Source organism: Durio zibethinus, chromosome 11 (assembly GCF_047325235.1).
Source record: "Durio zibethinus cultivar Kanyao isolate XHJ-2024 chromosome 11, ASM4732523v1, whole genome shotgun sequence".
Lineage (NCBI taxonomy): Eukaryota > Viridiplantae > Streptophyta > Magnoliopsida > Malvales > Malvaceae > Durio > Durio zibethinus.
The window spans coordinates 7,095,773-7,115,963 of record NC_143172.1 but is presented as its reverse complement, the minus strand read 5'-3'; the positions used below and the strand labels follow the sequence as shown (position 1 = coordinate 7,115,963).

The 20,191-nt window shown below is 33.6% G+C and overlaps 1 protein-coding gene and 2 pseudogenes across 2 annotated transcripts; all 3 read left to right on the top strand.

Moving 5' to 3' along the window:
- Positions 1-260: 260 nt before the first annotated feature.
- LOC111291203 (DUF21 domain-containing protein At5g52790-like) lies at positions 261-3,967 on the top strand (annotated as a pseudogene). The gene is made up of 10 exons (XR_016346284.1): positions 261-643; positions 772-848; positions 939-1,022; positions 1,106-1,219; positions 1,298-1,384; positions 1,501-1,875; positions 2,063-2,250; positions 2,367-2,617; positions 2,707-2,753; positions 2,847-3,967. The product of XR_016346284.1 is annotated as a DUF21 domain-containing protein At5g52790-like (transcript).
- Positions 3,968-16,068: 12,101 nt separating this feature from the next.
- Positions 16,069-17,343, top strand: LOC149516028 (DUF21 domain-containing protein At1g47330-like). The gene is made up of 4 exons (XM_089768713.1): positions 16,069-16,193; positions 16,273-16,414; positions 16,482-16,888; positions 16,982-17,343. The coding sequence occupies exons 1-4, from the start codon at positions 16,069-16,071 to the stop codon at positions 17,229-17,231; spliced, it is 924 nt and encodes a 307-aa protein (XP_089624839.1). The 3' UTR covers positions 17,232-17,343.
- A 1,568-nt stretch (positions 17,344-18,911) lies between these two features.
- On the top strand, positions 18,912-19,741 carry LOC111290509 (uncharacterized protein PAM68-like pseudogene; annotated as a pseudogene).
- The last annotated feature ends 450 nt before the right edge of the window (positions 19,742-20,191 follow it).

Sequence of the window (20,191 nt, the reverse complement as noted above, 5' to 3'; positions counted from 1 at the left end):
TTAACTAGGTTTTGTATTCTTCGTTTTTGCACTACTTGTTAGTCCACCTGCTCCCTTACACCTATTTTGCATTTAGAATAATAATTAGAGAGAGCTCAAGTTGTCGTGGCGTCATAAGCCACGAATTTATGTACAAATTTTATGGCTTAATTGGTTAACTAATCTGACAATTAACTTTGTATAGCAGACTGATCGTACGTCATCTGTCTCTAATATAGTATTAATCATCTTCGCGTGGAGTACGCGTGTAATGTGGCAGTTGGCGGAGTTTTGGAGCTCATGACGCCGCAGTCGCTTTCATTTCTGCCTTTCTCATTGTATTTAAACCAATTTTGGGACATTCAACTGTGGTTAATTGCCGCTGTTTAAGCATATTTATGCTCTCCTAATGATCAGTTATATTAATAGTCTTCTCCCCGTTATCCGACCCTGATCTATAAATCAAGGTATCCATTTAATACAATGGCAGCAGATGATGTGCCATGCTGTGAGTCTATGTTCTGGGTGTATCTAGTTATTTGTATGGTTCTTGTATCATTTGCTGGCATAATGTCTGGCCTTACGCTGGGGCTCATGTCCCTCAGTCTTGTTGATCTTGAGGTTGTCATCAAGGCAGGTCAACCTCGAGACAGGAAGAATGCAGGTTAAAGTTATTTATAATCCACTCTTTAATTAATTACTGAAATTAATATATCTCCATATTCATTGCCTAAGTCTCACAAATCACTCCTGACTTTTCTAACAAAAGAGATATATAATTTTAAATGGCAGAGAAAATTCTACCTATCGTTAAGAATCAGCACCTACTCTTATGCACCCTCCTTATAGGCAATGCCTTGGCAATGGAGGTATATATTTTGTTTACGCCATCTACTCCTATACATTTCTTCTGTCTATCAAAACACTAATTAGTTCTGAATTCTATGTTCTTGAATAAGGCCCTTCCAATCTTCCTTGATTCCCTTCTATCCGAGTGGTGCGCTATATTGATATCAGTTACCCTCATACTGGCGTTTGGTGAGGTAAACCTTCCGTCTACTGCACAATATTAATGTGAGTTGTTATGTTGGTAGCTTTAAATAACATACTAGAAATGTTTGTTCAGATCATTCCTCAAGCTGTATGTTCTCGCTATGGTCTGAGTGTTGGAGCAAAACTCTCAGTTTTAGTTCGGTTCATTGTACTAGTCCTCTTCCCTGTAGCTTACCCAATTAGTAAGGTAATTTTCAAACCCTTTGGAAACTGAATGAAGAAGTTTTAATGAAAATAATAAATATTTGCTTCCCTGTTCTAGCAGCTGCTAGATTTGCTGCTAGGGGAAAGGCATTCTGCACTCCTTCGGCGAGCTGAGCTCAAGACACTGGTAGACATGCTTGGAAATGAGGTTAGTTTCCTTATATTAAAACTTCCAAATGATCACAAATTTTAATGTCCGAAAACATTGGTTTAGGCTACCAAAACTAGAACTAATTAATTGGTAATATTTCATGCTTATTTTAGGCAGGGAGAGGTGGAGAATTGACGCATGATGAAACAACCATTATCTCTGGAGCTCTGGATATGACACAAAAAACCGCCAAAGATGCTATGACTCCCCTATCTGACGTTTTTTCACTTGACATAAATTTTAAACTCCACGAGTATGATCTTCTATCTCTCTACCCTGATATCCCATCTATTTTTCCCTCTTGTCAACGTATTTCTACGGTACAGGAAAACGATGGGGCTAATAATAAGCAATGGGCATAGTCGTGTACCTATCTACTCAGGGAGCCCAGCAAATATCATTGGCCTCATACTGGTGAAAAATCTGATCATGTGCCGTCCCGAAGATGAAACCCCTATTAGGGATCTTTCTATTAGGAGCATTCCTAGGTTACTTTTTACTTTATTTTTTTCTGCTGCTCGCTGTACTATATATGGTTATTATGATTTCTCAACATTAAAACTAGAAAAGCTAAAGAGATATTTGGTTTGCAGTATGTTTTTTTCCTAATGTTCTTTAAGTGACAACTGATGGCATTACTATGAACTAATTCTCTTACTGTTAAATCTTTTACAGGGTTCATGATCGCTTACCTCTCTATGATATATTGAATCAATTTCAAGAAGGCCACAGCCACATGGCTGTTGTTGTTAAGTGCAAGAGTGATATAATAAATGAGACTGCAGAAACTGCAAAAACAAAATCTAGCATTCCCGATATAAAAATCCACTCAAATTCTAAAAAGAGAAAGACAGAGGTGAAAGGTATAATTTCAGAGTTCATAGATCAGGAGAAACTTATTTCTTTTTTTTGATAAACTTTCACCCATGCAATACTAATAAAAATGATATATATAAGCTTATTATCACCCTATTTTCAGGCATTGGTCAGCATCAATATGATCGAAATGAGCAGCTTAGTATTCCTTCAAGCTCACCCTCTGCAAAATCTACGGTCATTGATATCCAAAGTCCAACTTTAAACATGGAGCTAGGCAGGAAATTACGTCCGAGAATGAAGAAATGGGAACAGACAACCCTCTCAAATGAAGATTTGGAATCATTTCCAAATTTAGATGAGGAAGTTCTTGGTATCATTACACTGGAGGATGTTATGGAGGAACTGCTGCAGGTTTTTCTTAGTATATGTTTCATCGCTCGCTGTTGTTATCGATTAGAGTTGCAGGAATATATTCTAAAACCAACTTTTGGTTTTTGCAGGAGGAAATATTGGATGAAACTGATGAGTATGTTGCCGTTCACAACAAGTAAGCTTCTAATTTTAATTTCATTTGATCGACATTAACTTGTTATAATTAATTCCAGGATGTAATTTTCACACTCCTTTATCTCCCCTTTAGAATCACCATCAACATGAAACCTTCACGAAGATCGCCATTAAGATCTCCCGGAGCAGCAACAGCATCTCAACTTCACTGGAGAAGTCCTATGCCATCCCCAATTTCTTCATGTCATGGAAGTTCACTTTCTTCAAAGACTCATTCTCCAGCACTTTGTTCACCAATTTCATCAAACGTTCAGTCACCACTCTCCAACCCAACTCTGTGTGCTTCCCCCGGCAAACCTACACCATCCCCACATCAGGTATAAAAATAATGTGGAACTTAATTAACTCCATCACGACAATTTCAATATTGTCAGGCTTCATACGTTCAACATTTTCTCATCAATGTATATATAGCTGATCCTTTTTTCTGTGAATTGATTCTAGCATGTATCGAGAAAATCATGTGAGAGGCTGAAACATGGCTCGTAGGTTTCAATGATAACGAGTTTCTGAAAATAACATGTAACTGTTTATTTATAGATGGGAATTTCTCATTCCATTGAATAATATGTGGGTCCAAAAAAAGTATTTTGGGAACTACTTTATTTTGTTGAGATTTAAGTATCTTCATTATTGATGATGTCGCTTCTTCTTTTTTTAATGCACTTAATCCACTACCTATTATCCGCCGTACACTTAGCTTGCATTATTAAGATTATTAAATTAAATAAATATTCAAGAAAAAAATTGGATCTGTCATATGTAAATGATTAGTGTTATTTTAATCAAAATATTTAATATACATTGAACTTGTCGGCAGTAGTTCTCATCGAATAAGGAGAAGGGTCCCATATAAAATTAAGAATATATAAAAACAAAGAGGATTAGGAATAAGCCTTCGGTATATTAGGAAATTTGTATTTTTATTACTGTCAACATCAGTTCGCTTTTTTTATTTACATATAAGTTGATGAACGGATGAAAATTAAAATATTTTTATTTTTCAAGAATTTTTTAATTTTCAATTTTTATCTATGTTAAAAATATGTTCTGATATTTTTTTTTATATCATCAAGTCACGCCAATTTTCATATAAACAAAAAAAAAATCAGTTAATAATGTCGGTCAGTAAGTCAACTTTTCAACCGAAATAAGAATTTATTTTTTTAAACAAAATAAGAATGTATTTTTTAATTAAAAAAGAATGTATTTAAATATAAAATAAAATTTAAAAATTTATTTGAATATAATATAAACATATAAATTTTTTAAAAATAGTGATAAAGTTTTAAGATTTTTTATTATTTTAACGGTTTTCCTTTTATTAAGGAAGAGAAATTAAATTCAATTTTTTAAAGAAAGGTTAGTAGGTATCTATGTCATTAGATCAAATGCTAGGATGCCAAGATTAAATGATATCAGCGATGTCAATAGATAAAGTACATAATGAAAAAAGGATTCTTAATTTTTATTAATTTGTATATTATATTTATTTTTATATTTATATTTAATAAATATTTTAAATTTATTTTTATTTCTAAAAATATTTAATAAATATAAATATTCTAAACCCATAACTTTAAAATAATAAAAATAAAATTATTTTCATTTTTTTTACTTTTAGCATGTATATTTATATAATTTTTTATAAATATGTATTAATATATTTTTAAATAAAAGTTGCTCTTTCACTGTTCTAGAAAGCAATGACGAGAATATTTATTTTCATTCTTGATAATGCTTTGATTTATATTAATGATATCTTACTGTTCTTTTCAAATGTCACATATCATACACAGCTATTGGATAAGTTTCAACAGATTGTTAAACAATATGAGATATGACATCTGGAGAGAATAATAAGATATCATTAATGTAAATCAAGGCATTATCAAGAATGAAAGTAAATATCTACTTTTTGGAATAGTGAATAAGCAACTTTTAATCCAAAAGGTGTAACTGTCCACTGAAAATAGTGTTGAGAAATACAAAAAATTGTTTTATATTTATCTTGTAGATGTATACTTAATTGTCAAAATCTTACTTTTAGGTCAAACTTGGAGAAGACTTTTGTATTTGCCAAATTTACAAACACAGTTTTTCTGTCTGGAAGAGACAACTTATCATCTGTAAGGAAAATGTTAAGAGACTTGTAATTAATCACTAATCTTAATTTTTCACGAACTTCTAAACGTTTGTTGACATAAAACGCTTTACATGTCTATAGAGAAGAGGTTGGTTCAATTAATGCTTGAGCTTGGAGAAGGAAACATTCTTGGGTTGTCAATTTGAAATGATCTGGGTTCATGCCTGAATGACTTGCTTTTATGGGATTGACATTTCATCTTTTTTGAAGGGAAGGGTAATGAAAAATTTAGGATTTTTCCAAAAAAGGTGGTCACATTTCTAGAGGAATTTTGAATGATTTTCTGTACAGGATAAGTGAATGAATTTCTATCTAAATTTCTGAAAAACATCTTGTTGAACTGTTAAGGTAAAAAGAATGGGAAAGTTTTTTCAAGGTCTAAAATAACTTTCAAACTTTACATCTTTTTCACTAAGTCTTAAGCCTGATATACTGGTTATGAGATCAAAATCAATAACAAGGTATTTCTAAGGAAGTGAAGATCCTAAAATCTTTTGAGTTATTTAACAACCTGAGAAAATTTGAATGGTAACATGGTTGCTTTTAAAGTTTGTAGAGAATACATTCTCATCAACGATCTTGAAAAATGTTTTTTGTTTTGTCTAAAGATTTTTGGGTAAAACAAGGGGATTCGCTATGGCTTGGGCTGCACTAATGTTAAAGAAAGTTGTGATTGTTATGGGAGATGAATGTTTGTGAGTGAGGATTTGAACTGGAGTTAAAGGCAATTTTAAAGGTTAGAGGGTTTGGATTTTTTTAAGTTCTTGGATTGACATGTACTCATAGCATTGATCATTTATGAATTCATATGAGTAATTTGATTTTTTATTAAATTGCTTGATCATAAACAGGGATATTTCATTATGTTCAATATCAAAGGAGAAGATTAATTCTAAGTCATCATCAGAGAGATTGATACCAGAGATATTAGCAATATCTTGTATCATCTTGACTGATATTTTATCTAACTTTAGGTAATTCTTTACAAAATGTCTTGATTTTTCATAGAGAAAATATTTTAAACTTTTGATCTTTAGATCTTTCTTTTTTTCTTGCAAACTTGAATCTGTGAAATCTTTCGGGCTTGTTTGCTTTTCTGAAAAGTTTTTTGGATCTAGAGAAATGTGAGTTTCTGGGAAGTCTAAACTTTTTGAAATACTTTTTTTTCTCGTGATTCAGAGACATGTGAAGTCTTTGAAAGAACATTTGATTTGGAGCCTTGAGGAATAAGAACATGATTTCTCTAGCCTCTTAGAGTTGTTCACCAAGGTTTTGATGTATCTGTACTCTTTGTAAATCTTGTCAAGAGCTTTCAACATCTTCTTGTAAATATCTCCAAAATTCATAGTTCTAACATCAAAAGATCTGAGATTCAACTGTGTTTTTATTTACTATGCAAGTTTCTCTAGAACAAAGTTGAGAAAAGCTTACTTCAAGTTGACATCATCAAATCCACTAAGTATATAGAAATACTGAGAGAATTGCTGATGTGTCTGTCAAGGTCTTTGGATTGAAGGAACAACATTTTAGTTTGAAGAATTGTTTTATGATCTTTTTCAATCTGTGAGTTTCTTGGCTACAAAAGATTGTTGTAAATTGAGATACAACTTCTGTGATGGTTGGGCATTGAAGAAATTGGAGTTGTCAGTATTCACCAATGTTATCTTAAAAGTTTTTCAGAGTTTCAACTAATCTAAAAATAAATATGATTAAGATCGTGTTCATCATAACAGTGGGATTGGAGTTTATTTCAACTAATCCCCATGCTAAAAACTCTTAAAATCTCGAGGGCTATTTTGAAGGAGGAATATCATCGATAGCAAAGACTGAAAACTTTGATGTCGAAAGAGAAACTTATGATTGTTGTGGAGGAGGGTGTTGTTTAGTGTCTATTACATCAGGGTTGTGAACTTCTGGATTATCAGCTGAAATTTCAACAGTTGATTCTATCATAAAGATCTGAGGTAACACTACCTCATCTGAATCATAAATATCATCTGACTTAATTATTTCATCTGATTTGGTAGTTTTCCATATGAGATTCAATTTCAAAGATAAAAAGGAAAATATCTTCAAGAAAAATATCTTTAAGGAGATTGTCTTATGACATTTGATGAAGTATTTTTGAAAAGGTTTATGTATGAGAGATCATGAGTTGTGCAAGTTTTTGGTCTAGTTGAGGTGTAGGGTTTGGAGGTGTAGAACTTGAGCTTGGTTTTGGTTTTGGGGATTGAGGAAGTGGTTGTTCTACAACTCTTTTTGATTTTGGATCAACTGGTTGTTTTTATCAAAATCTGTGAATCTATTATTCAATTATTCCAAAGGGGGGTTATTCTGGTTGATTTGAGATAGGAGTAAAGTATTGTGTTGATTGTGAAGATGTTGGTATGAATGTTAGGGGAGGTTTATACTGAGATGGTGTAAATAAAAGTTTTGAGGGTGAGGTTGAAGGATTGTATAGTTGAAAAGGAGAAAGAGGGGTATAGGCTTAGTAAGGGGTGTCATGCATGCCAGTGTTGAGTAGAGTGAAGATATTGTAGCTAGAAGCTGCTTATTATTATTGTTATTTTTGACGAAGCTGATTATGAAGATCTACAAGTTGAATCTTTAAGCTTTTCATTTTTTTCTCTATTTCAATGAAAACATAAGTGAATCTAGTGTTGGTTTCAATCATGCATCTGAGTTCTTGATCAAGAGTTATTATCCTTGATTGAATTTCAAGAATAATATTTTAGAGATTAATAAAGCTCTGATCAAAGTGATGACTGACTTGGTCTAACTTGTGTTTAATTCTATATAAGTATGCATTCTGCTAGAGAGAATTCTCAATCTGCTAGTTTAAAATTGCTTTAGCACAAAAAACACATTTTTAGTTCCCATATTCATTTCTATCAGTGGGATTTAGTATCTTTGAAATGTGTTTGTATTAGTCTTTGTAAAACTCTTGAAAAAAAAAAATATGAATTTGGGTAGCTTGGTTGCATCTTGGATATTTGAGGTAAGGGTTAGGTAGAATTTGATTTTTGTGTGGTTTGGTTTGGGCAAATTTGGGTGGATTATTTTTTTTTTCTAGGATAGATGACATAATAGTCAAATTTTCCTACGAGCTTTCCAAGAAAATCAACTTCAAGGTCTCCATTCTCATATCATTCTTTGAGTTTTTGTTAGGAAAACTTTTTCTTCTTTTGCTTATTTGGAATATCATTATCATCATTATCCAGTAAGCTTCTGTATATGTTTATCTGACATTCTTTGCATTGGCAATTTATGTCCCAATAACAATGTCTTTATGGAGATCTGTATGCATATACGGGATTCTCATTGGACTGAAAGTGTGTAACTAAAATATCAAAAGGATCAGCTTGACATCTTTGCATCATGAATTGTATTGAAAAGATTATTGAGAAGGAACATCATTTTCTTTACTATGATCAAACTCAATTGTGACAGTACCATTCTAATTTGTCTTGTAAGTTGGATCAAAATATTGAATTGGTTCATTTTGCTTTCAAATCTTTTGATAACTTATCGTCCATGTCCTTGGGAAAAAGGTGACAAGTTCTTTATTGAAGATCTACTTTGGAATGTGAACATGTTTAAGAGTCCTGCTGTTGCTTCTATTTTTACAAAAACGGCATCACTAAAGTTAGAAAGAGGCAAGTTAATGGCATGATCTTGAACTCTATATACCATCTGATAGTGAAAGATTGCCTGGAGTCCTTTTATCTTTATGCCTACGATCTAGACTTGAACTTTTAAAGCATCTAACTGTGTTGGATTATGAAGAGACATGTTATAATTTGGGAAGACTGTAAAGAAGATAGTTCTTACATTAAGTGTCGTCTTGACTATGCCAAGGACTGTATGCTTGTATTTTTTTAATCTTGTGTCCAACAAGGGCATTCTGGTATATACATGAATACCATTTCTGCCGTAGAAGGTCAAGGCTATTCTGATAGCACCAAAATGGATGTAAGTGTATCCTTGTTCTGACCACTATTAAAAAAATTCTTCTAACATCTGAAGAGTAACAAAATGCTCTTAAGGTCCTACCGAAAGAATATATTGATCAAAGTTTGTGGCTTGAACATACTTTTTTGAAGTTGGGTATTTTAGTTGTAAAAGTGTTTTTAAAGATTTATTAAGAGAAATGGAGGAGTTTGAGAAAATAGTATAAGGATTTACAAGGGGAAGAACTGTTTGTTGGGTTTTCGTTTCTTTTGGGATATAATCTACTTCATATAAAAATTTTAACTTAGAAGAAAAAGACTTTTTAAGTACAAGAAAAAGGAAAGAAGACAAACTAAAACAAGATCTAAAAAAATGAAGGTTGAGACTAAAATTACTAGTACTTGATAAATCCATAAAAGTAAGATTCTCTTTTGGCTTTTCCTATCCAACTTCAATAATCAAGAATTAGAAACATAATTTTTTGTCACTATTCTGGCAAGCTAGCTCTGATACCATTTCTAACATAGTGGCAGGTAGTAATGCCAAAGCTCTGGGAACTGATGGCTTTAATTTCGAGCTCTCCGAGTGGTAGAGTCGTGACAATACTATTTGATACTATTTTCAATAACGTGCGTATCAATTAACCTATCAAGATAATACCAATCATAAACGTTCCGTAGATCAGACATGTAACTAAGATATTCTAGCTAGTGTTCAAAACTTTGACGCCATTTTGGCTTAACGTCGAGCTGGTGGCTTGACTTTTATGGAGATGTGTCTTTCACTATAGTAACTTATTTTTAGTATGATCTCGGTTCAATATAACTTTTCTTTAGCTAAGAAAGTAGATCAATGGTATGTTTAACAGCTTAATAAGAATTTTTTATGCAGAAAATCTATAATATTATGGTAACTACAGAACATATTTAACTTGTATCGCTACAAATTATAGATAGCTTGAAGAAACATGGAACTAAAACTTTAACTATGAAAGAAGCAAAAAAGAATTACCAAAAGAAAATGAGATTTTTAGCCAAACATATTTTATAAAGAGAGATTTTTTACAAGACTTTTTAGGAAAACTAAAACTTGATCCTTCTAGGAGAAAAAACTTATAATTTATACATGAAAAAATAAATAAATAGTAACCTAATAAGACAAAGCATGATTATAATTTTACAAACAACTTTATATAAAGCTAAAGTGACTTTAATAAAGTAAAGATGACTCATCACTTATATGATATAAAGTAAACATAACTCATGACATAAAATAGATTTTGATTAAAGGTAAACTAGACATAAAGGTAACTTGACGTAAAGTAGACTAAAGGTGATGATGAATTGATAAGATGTCATCGTCTGAAAAGCATCTTAAAAATATTATCACATGTAATTATATATAATTGAACTCGAACAGAAAATCTTATGGGAGCACCATGAAAAAACAATTAGCAGATTATGCAGCCAACTGGATCTTACTCAACAGTTTTACCGCAGGTGTAATATTCAGGCACTGGAGGATCATTGTTTGTGGACGTTGAAGGGTGATACGCCAACGGATGGGGGTGTTCTTTCGGGGGATCTTTCTCGGCTTCTGCTGGCTTCTTCGGCTCCTCTTTCTTGATCTCCGGTATCTTTTTCTCTGGCTCTTTTGCTGGTCCAACCGTAACTATATCTGTGTGACACAGCTTCCTTAGTTCTATTACCACTACCACCGGATCAATGTCTCCTGTCACTGTCAATTTTTGGTCCTTGGCGTCAAACGAAATTGAATCAACCCCTGTAAAATTAATAAGTTAGATTTTGCTAGCTTTAGGATCCATTTTTTTTATGGTTGTTTTAATAATGTTTGGAAAATTCATTTCAATCCCCAAGTTTGTTACCACTAAACAGAGTCAAAACAGAAAACTACAACTCAATACAATACCTGAAAGGCTAGCGGCTGTCTGCATGGCTTTTTGTTTGCATTCGTTGTCGTGTAAATCCAATTTCAGCACAATTTTCTGTCAAAAATAAAATCATTGACTGTTAATATTTAGATCAAAGTAAGGCTCCGAACTCTAGCTAAAACCACTACGCAGGCTCAGAAAACTAAATCAGAGATCATGCTTTTATGTTTGGCTGTGCTGAAAAACAAAACAAAAGTAGAACAAGCGGCACAGATGAAAATCTAACCTTCATTTCAAGCTTTGAGAATACTTGTGTAACAAAATTGAGAATAGAAACAAGGGAAAATGAGATTGGTAACAAAGGGGAAAAGAGAGGAATACAATTGCAAGGAACTCTTTAACACCTTTGGCTTTGCTGGTAAGCTGAAGCATCAGAAATATATATTGAGCCAAGTCAACATAAGTTAAATGATGCATTTGGTCTTTGCCTCTTGGTCAATAAATGCAATGTCACGTTCGTGGAAGATACGCTAGAAGTATATACTACAAGCTACAAGCAGCCTTTTGGAAAGAAAGAGCTCCTTTCGTTTTCTTCTTCGAAGAAAAGGAGGAGAAAAGTAAAATCCACTTAAATTGTTTTTCGGGGAAATATCTCTAGTCCTTCCCGTTTCCTCGGTCACGTAGGAGACTTTATGCGCTGAAGTGTTTCTCTTCCTTCTCTTATTGCTCCAGTCTTTTCCCTCTTTTTTTTTTCTTTTTTGGTTTTTTTGCAATTTTCTATCCTTTTGTTCCGAAGTATAACCAAGCGTTGCAGAGGTAGGCTCGAGCCCCAGCCTCGAGGGCAGGGCAACCCTGCTAGAGGGTCTATGTGTTGAGAATATTGACTCAAATCTCATAAGAGATTTGTTTGAGATTTGTTTGAGATTTGTCAGATATTGCTTGATGGACAAGAAGACTTGCAAAAGAAGAATTTCAAGAGAAAGAAGATTCTTAATAGGTAAGTTTGACTTGCAAGAGAAGGATTCTAAAAAAAAAAAGGTTCTTAATAGGCAAGTTTGACTTACAGGAGAAGAATTCTAAGAGGAGAGGGATTCTTAATGGGCAAATTTGTATGGTTATAAATAGTTGAAGTCTCTATAGGGTTAGGTATGAGAAAAAGATGTAAAAGAGTTGTAGAATTTTGTGGGATAGACACCCTATAAGAGTATTGGGGCTCTACGTCTTATGGGTGTGTATGTTTGTTTGTGAGTGGACTAGAGGAGACTGAGAGGATCCACATAGGTATGGTGTATGGGAGCATATGGGTATGTGTTTGGTTATGTTGAAAGGGTGCACAAGGATTTGAGTTTGTGTTTGTTTGGGTTTAAGATTACTCCATAGGACTAGAGGAGATTGAGAGTGTCTTATGAGTATTGATTATTGAATGAGGTTGATGATTTGATGTAAGTTTGTAATTCTCTACAACTAGTGGATCTTGTTTCTCATTCGTGGATGTAGGTCAGTTGGACTGAACCACGTTAAATTATTGTCTCTTGTGTGTTTAATTTATTGTTTGATTTCGCTTCCGCTAGTGTGATTGGATTAGAGGCTTTTAGCCCAACAAATGGTATCAGAGCTGTGGTGTTCCCTAACAAGTGGTATCAGAGTTGAAGGTTTGAAACGTAAGAAGAGTTGAAGATTCAAGATATGGAAAGAGCTGAAGGTTCGAAACGTGAGAAGAGTCAAAAGTTCAAGACGTGGGAAGAGCTGAAGGTTCGAGATGTGGGAAGAACATGGTTTGAGACATGGGAAGAGGCAAGCTTAGAAGAGCGTGATTCAAAAAAAAGTTTGAGTTTGTGTTTTGAGGATTGAAGGATTAGTTTGTATGAAGCGTGAAGACACAAGAGAAGAGAAGATGATTGTGAGACTTTCATTGCAGGTGGAGCCAAGCATGTCTAGCATGAAGATAAATGATTGATGAAATTTGAGTCAAGGTGGAGATTGTTAGAAATATTGACTCAAATCCCATAAGAGATTTGTTTGAGATTTGTTAGAGATTTGTTTGAGATTTGTCAGATATTGCTTGATGGACAAGAAGACTTGCAAAAGAAGAATTCCAAAAGAAAGAAGATTTTTAATAGGTAAGTTTGACTTGCAAGAGAAGAATTCTAAAAGAAAAAGAATTCTTAATAGGCAAGTTTGACTTACAGGAGAAGAATTTTAAGAGGAGAGGGATTCTTAATGGGCAAGTTTGTATGATTATAAATAGGTGAAGTCTCTACAAGGTTAGGTATGAGAAAAAGATGTAAGAGAGTTGTAGGGTTTTGTGGGATAAACACCCTATAGGAGTATTAGGGCTCTACGTCTTATGGGTGTGTATGTTTGTTTGTGAGTGGACTAGAGGAGACTGAGAGGATCCACATAGGTATGGTGTATGGGAGCATATGGGTATGTATTTGGTTATGTTGAAAATGTGCACAAGGGTTTGAGTTTGTGTTTGTTTGGGTTTAAGATTACTCTATAGGACTAGAAGAGATTGAGAGTGTCTTATGAGTATTGATTGTTGAGTGAGGTTGATGATTTGATGTAAGTTTGTAATTCTCTACAACTAGTGGATCTTGTTTCTCATCCGTGGATGTAGGTCAGTTGGACTGAACCACGTTAAATTATTATCTCTTGTGTGTTTGATTTATTATTTGATTTCGCTTCCGCTGGTATGATTGGATTGGAGGCTTTTAGCCCAACAAATAGTATCAGAGCTGTGGTGTTCCCCAATAAGTGGTATCAGAGCTGAAGGTTTGAAACGTGAGAAGAGTTGAAGATTCAAGATATGAAAAGAGCTGAAGGTTCGAAACGTGAGAAGAGTCAAAAGTTCAAGACGTGGGAAGAGCTGAAGGTTTGAGATGTGGGAAGAACATGGTTTGAGACATGAGAAGAGGCAAGCTTAGAAGAGCGTGATTCAAAAAAAAAGTTTGAGTTTGTGTTTTGAGGATTGGAGGATTAGTTTGTATGAAGCATGAAGACACAAGAGAAGAGAAGATGATTGTGAGACTTTCATTGTAGGTGGAGCCAAGCATGTCTAGCATGAAGATAGATGATTGATGAAATTTGAGTCAAGGTGGAGATTGTTGGGAATATTGACTCAAATCCCATAAGAGATTTGTTTGAGATTTGTCAGATATTGCTTGATGGACAAGAAGACTTGCAAAAGAAGAATTCCAAGAGAAAGGAGATTTTTAATAGGTAAGTTTGACTTGCAAGAGAAGAATTCTAAAAGAAAAGAGATTCTTAATAGGCAAGTTTGACTTACAGGAGAAGAATTCTAAGAGGAGAGGGATTTTTAATGGACAAGTTTGTATGGTTATAAATACGTGAAGTCTCTACAGGGTTAGGTATGAAAAAAAGATGTAAGAGAGTTGTAGGATTTTATGGGATAGACACCCTATAGGAGTATTGGGACTCTACGTCTTATGGGTGTGTATGTTTGTTTGTGAGTGGACTAGAGGAGACTGAGAGGATCCACATAGGTATGGTGTATGGGAGCATATGGGTATGTGTTTGGTTATGTTGAAAGGGTGCACAATGGTTTGAGTTTGTGTTTGTTTGGATTTAAGATTACTCCATAGGACTAGAGGAGATTGGGAGTGTCTTATGAGTATTGATTGTTGAGTGAGGTTGATGATTTGATATAAGTTTGTAATTCTCTACAACTAGTAGATCTTGTTTCTCATCTGTGGATGTAAGTCAGTTGGACTGAACCACGTTAAATTATTATCTCTTGTGTGTTTGATTTTGCTTCCGTTAGTGTGATTGGATTGGAGGCTTTTAGCCCAACACCATGAACTTAGACTCTTCGCCAGGCCTAGCTAGATACCCGGTTTATGTATTTAGGCCACAGCGCACAGGTTTTTTTGATTAATTAATCATTATGATTTTGACATTCAATTTTTTTTTCTTTTTGCTAAATAATTTCGTCGTTCATTCAGTTGAAACAAAAGGTTTTCGTGGTTTGTCATCTTAATTTCTTTCTCAATCACGTGTTGAAACAAAGGTTTCCGTGGTTTATTATCTTTATTTCTCAATTACGTGTGAAAAGATCTGGACATCTGGTCCTTGGTCAAGTGGTAAATAGAAGAAATGTGAAAAACATCTCCTGCTGGGTATAATTTACTTGGGTGAAAGCAGAGTATTTATGAAGATTCTCAGTTCTCAGTTCCCACCCTGTTGGCCAGGAGAACTGGTCCTGAATGATGGATCTTGAAACGTGACATTGCCAGGTTTTTTTGGGTGTTGTTTTCGTTGGTATTGTAAAAAAGGTGTTCTCACATGGGATTGAGATACGAGTCATGCGACAGCCGATTTCACCATATTTTTTTCATGGAAGATGCTCTATTGTTTTGATTCTAACAACATCTTGCATTGATACCCAATCTATGTCAGTTGAAGCCAGTGTTACATAGTAGTAATACTATTAATTAAGTTGTTGTATTATACCAGAATTAGTGTTTTTTTTTTTTTTTTGGATAAGTAACATTTTCATTATATAAAAAGGAGGAACCTGCTACAGTGTTACAAGAAGCAGTAAACCTGCTAACAAGTTACAGATCAAACATATACCTACTTAGCTCCCATCTTGCACAATTCTTGATTTACATAATTCAAAACAATACTTTTAAGTCCTACTAAGTGTAACCTGACCACATCTTTTATCTGTCGCAGTATCATCTTCTCTGCTGTTTTCTCTGACTCGTAGATCTTCCTATTCTGTTCTGTCCATATCCAATCCCATGCCAATCGAAAGATTACAGAAATTAGTGCCTTCCGTTTGAGCCTAGTTATAGCCAATGCATTTCATTGCCACAGAAATTAGTGCCTTCCGTTTGAGCCTAGTTATAGCCAATGCATTTCATTGCCCCATCCAACAACTTTTCTCTGCAGGTTGCATTGGCACAATACTTGCCTCTAAACCTCCTTTGAAAAATTGCAAGAGAAAAACATATGATCCCTGGTTTCTTTCTCCTGCCTACATAGTACACACACCTCATCTGTTTAGGACCCCCCTTTGCCATCCTATCCTTAGTTGGAAGCCTGTTTTGCATGGCCATCCAAGCAATTATAGCATGTTTTGGGATGTGTGGCTTGCGCCATACCAGCTTATGCCAATTGACTTTCATTTGCCTTGACCTTATTTCCTCCGATATACTGGCAGCTAAGTAAGTAGGGCTTTTGCTGTGCCATTCCACCCCATTCACTGTTTGCACCAAAAATCTGGATGCAGTACTTATCATATATAGCAGTCTTTTGATGCTCCAACTGCAATTTTGTGTTATGCACTTCCCATATACTTTTCCCTTTAAGCACATAGCTTTTTATCCAAGCTGTACTGTATATAGTTATTATGATTTCTCAACATTAAAACTAGAAAAGCTAAAGAGATATTTGGTTTCCAGTATGTTTTTTCCCTAATGTTCTTTAAGTGACAACTGTTGGCATTACTATGAACTAATTCTATTACCGTTAAATCTTTTACAGGGTTCATGATCACTTACCTCTCTATGATATATTGAATCAATTTCAAGAGGGCCACAGCCACATGGCGGTTGTTGTTAAGTGCAAGAGTGATACAATAAATGAGACTGCAGAAACTGCAAAAACCAAATCTAGCATTCCCGATGTAAAAATCCACTAAAATTCTAAAAAGAGAAAGACAGAGGTGAAACGTATAGTTTCATAGTTCATAGATCAGGAGAAACTTAATTCTTTTTTTTTTTATAAACTTTCACCCTTGCAATAGTAATAAAAATGATATATATGAGCTTGTTGTCACCCTATTTTCAGGCATTGGTCAGCATCAATATGATCGAAATGAGCAGCTTAGTATTCCTTCAAGCTCACCTTCGGCAAATTCTACGGTCATTGATATCCAAAGTCCAACTTTGAACATGGGGCTACGCAGGGAATTACGTCCGATAATGAAGAAATGGGAACAGAGAACCCTCTCAAATGAAGATTTGGAATCATTTCCAAATTTGGATGAGGAAGTGCTGTTATCGATTAGAGTTGAAGGTATATATTCTAAAACCAACTCTTGGTTTTTGCAGGAGGAAATATTGGATGAAACTGATGAGTATGTTGCCGTTCACAACAAGTAAGCTTTTAATTTTAATTTCATTTGATCAACATTAACTTGTTATAATTAATTCCAGGATGTAATTTTCACACTCCTTTATCTCCCCTTTAGAATCACAATCAACATGCAACCTTCACGAAGATCGCCACTGAGATCTTTCGGAGCAGCAACAGCATCTCAACTTCACTGGAGAAGTCCTATGCCATCCCCAATTTCTTCGTGTCATGGAAGTACACTTTCTTCAAAGACTTATTATCCAGCACTTTGTTCACCAATTTCATCAAATGTTCAGTCACCACTCTCCAACCCAACTGCGTGTGCTTCCCCCGGGAAACCTGCACCATCCCCACATCAGGTATAAATATAACGTGGAACTTAATGAACTGCATCATGTCAATTTCAATATTGTCTGGCTTCATACATTCAACATTTTCTCATCAGTGTATACAGAGCTGATCCTTTTTTCTGTGAATTGATTCTAGCAGGTATCGAGAAAATCATATGAGAGAATGAAACATGGTTCGTAGGTTTCAATGATAACGAGTTTCTGAAAATAAACATGTAAATGTTTATTTATATATGGGAATTTCTCATTCCATTGAATAATATGTGGGTCCAAAAAATGTATTTTGGAAACTACTTTATTTTATTGAGATTTAAATATCTTCATTATTGATGATGTAGCTTCAATTTTTTAAAGAAAGGTCAGTAGGTATCTATGTCATTAGATCAAATGTTAGGATTTCAAGATTAAATGATATCAACGATATCAGTTGATAAAGTACAGAATGAAAAAAGTATTCTTAATTTTTATTAATTTTTATATTATACTTATTTTTGTATTTATATTTAATGATTATTTTAAATTTATTTTTATTTTTAAAATTATTTAATAAATATAAATATTCCAAACCCATAACTTTTAAAAAATAAAAATAAAATTTATTTTCATTTTTTTACGTTTATCATGTATATTTATATAATTTTTTATAAATATGTATTAATTTATTTTAAAATAAAAATATATTAATTCTAATAAATTTAAAATAATAATTTATATTTTTAATAAAAATTTATTTGTTAAAAAATTAAAAAAAATATATAATACATATATAAAAAAATTACTATATTATCTTATCAATTTTTAAAAATTTAAAATTATATTTACTTGTGTTTTCATAATATAATATTCATTATAATAAAAAGTTAAATTTTTTATTAAGCTTAGTTGATTTGGATAAGATTGATAATTTGACATCTTTTGATTTAACTTGTAAGTGTTTGTGTAACGGATTTTAAGAGAAATCTTGAATCACACATCAAATATAAAATAAAAGTTACTGAAGTATATAAGAATTTATACCACCTCTGTTTTGTGAGATATCTTTTATAGGATAAAATCGTAAGGTCAAGAGGGTCGAAGTAGACAATACCTCACAAGAGTGTGAATCGTGAAGATTAGGCTAATCTGAAACGTCGGATGAGTAAATACTCAGGTTCTGGAGCTACACGGGTTGGAGTTTAAATCTCGATCCGTGACAAGTAGTATCAGAGCCAACCTTAAAACCGTTCGATTGGATGAGAGAAAATATCACGGACCTAAGAAAGAATCTTGAATCTCACATCGAATATAAAAAGAAGGTTACTATGATATATAAGGATTCACATGATGCTGAATGAATGGATACTCAGATCTTGAAGCTGCGTGAATTGAAGCTTAAGTCTCGACTCGTGACAAGTGATATTAACACCTTTACCTTATAAGGTACTTTTTATAAAATAAAATTGTGAAATCAAAAAAATAAAAACAAATAATATCTCACAAAATATGAATTATGATAATTAAATTAATCTAAAATATCGAATGAATGGATATCTAAGAGTCTCGACTCGTAACACTTGTATCTTCAAAAATTTAAAGATGAAATTGCCACGGCAGAAGAAATTTACGAGGGGTTTCTGTCAATGTCAAATAGAACAAAACCCAACCAAATATTTTTCTGGAAATATCTTAATTAGATTATAAAACCAAAATATCTCATATTAGACGAGAAACCACTGCCATTCATTGTTTCCGGATAAGGTAAAAATGGCCATAAGAACATTAAACATGGCTTCTTGAGAAAAAAAAAAGAAGCTCAATGAAGCAATGAAGACTCTTCTCTGTTTAGAAACACCGCAATTTTACCTTCCAAAGCCTTTTTTATGGGATCTAAGAACCCCAACAATCCTTCCCACAATCATCAAAAACCAGAGCCAAAACCAACCCTCATCAACATGGGAATTGCAGGCCAACGCCAAAGGATTTACGAGCACACCACCAGCTACCGTGAAAGAAAACGCTGCCAACAAAAACTCCAATAAGAACAATAACAATGACGGCGAGCAAATTCCCCAGGTAGTGTTTGAGAGGATGATAGCCAGAATTTTGGTCTCTGTAGGAGTTCCTTTGGCCACGGGTCTCGCGTTACTGCACTTATTTGGTATAGCGAAAGAGCAAAAGTTGTGGGATGTGCCACTATGGCTGCCATTCTTGACTACATTCATAACTTTTGGGGCATCAACGCTTGGGATTGCTTATGGGACTTTGTCCGCGAGTTGGGACCCGGAGAAGAAGGGTTCTTTTCTGGGATTGGAAGAAGCTCAACACAATTGGGTTGAAATGTGGAAAGAGGAAAACGACGAGCAGTGGTGAATGGTGATTGCCGCTGAGGCCAGCCGATTGGATCAACATCAGGCCGTTTTCCCTTTAGTTTGAGTAGTAATTACGACTCTTTAATGGAACAAAAAAGAAACAGTCCTCTACTCGTTTTCATTGTCGAATAATAAAGAAATACTTCAACTATATATATATTTTGGATAATTTTAATATTGAATGTTTCTTTTCTTTTTCAACATAAGAAGAACAAATATAGGAGATATTAGAATTTATATCGTAATCCTTTCAAGGATAATACTAACCCTTAATATAAGATTTGGGTTTAATGGTAATCGATATTCGTCTCAAGTACATTTTTTGAGAAGGTTTATTTTTGGTGCAAGAGGGAAGGTTTAACCTTCTCTATATTTGCCTTTTTAAGGGCATTGCTCTCTCTTTATAGTACATTACCCTGCGTTAACCAAATGGATTTGATAGTAGTTAACTTGAAAAATGAGGAACATAATTTAAATTTTAAATTCATAATTTTTTTCAAAGAAAGACATCGTAACGATTATATTTTAAAATCTAACAATTTCAAATTAAGAGTACATTAATTAAAACAAGTTTTATTCGTTAAACTTTTCGTTGTTGTAGATTTTGTTTGACAAGATTAATATTTT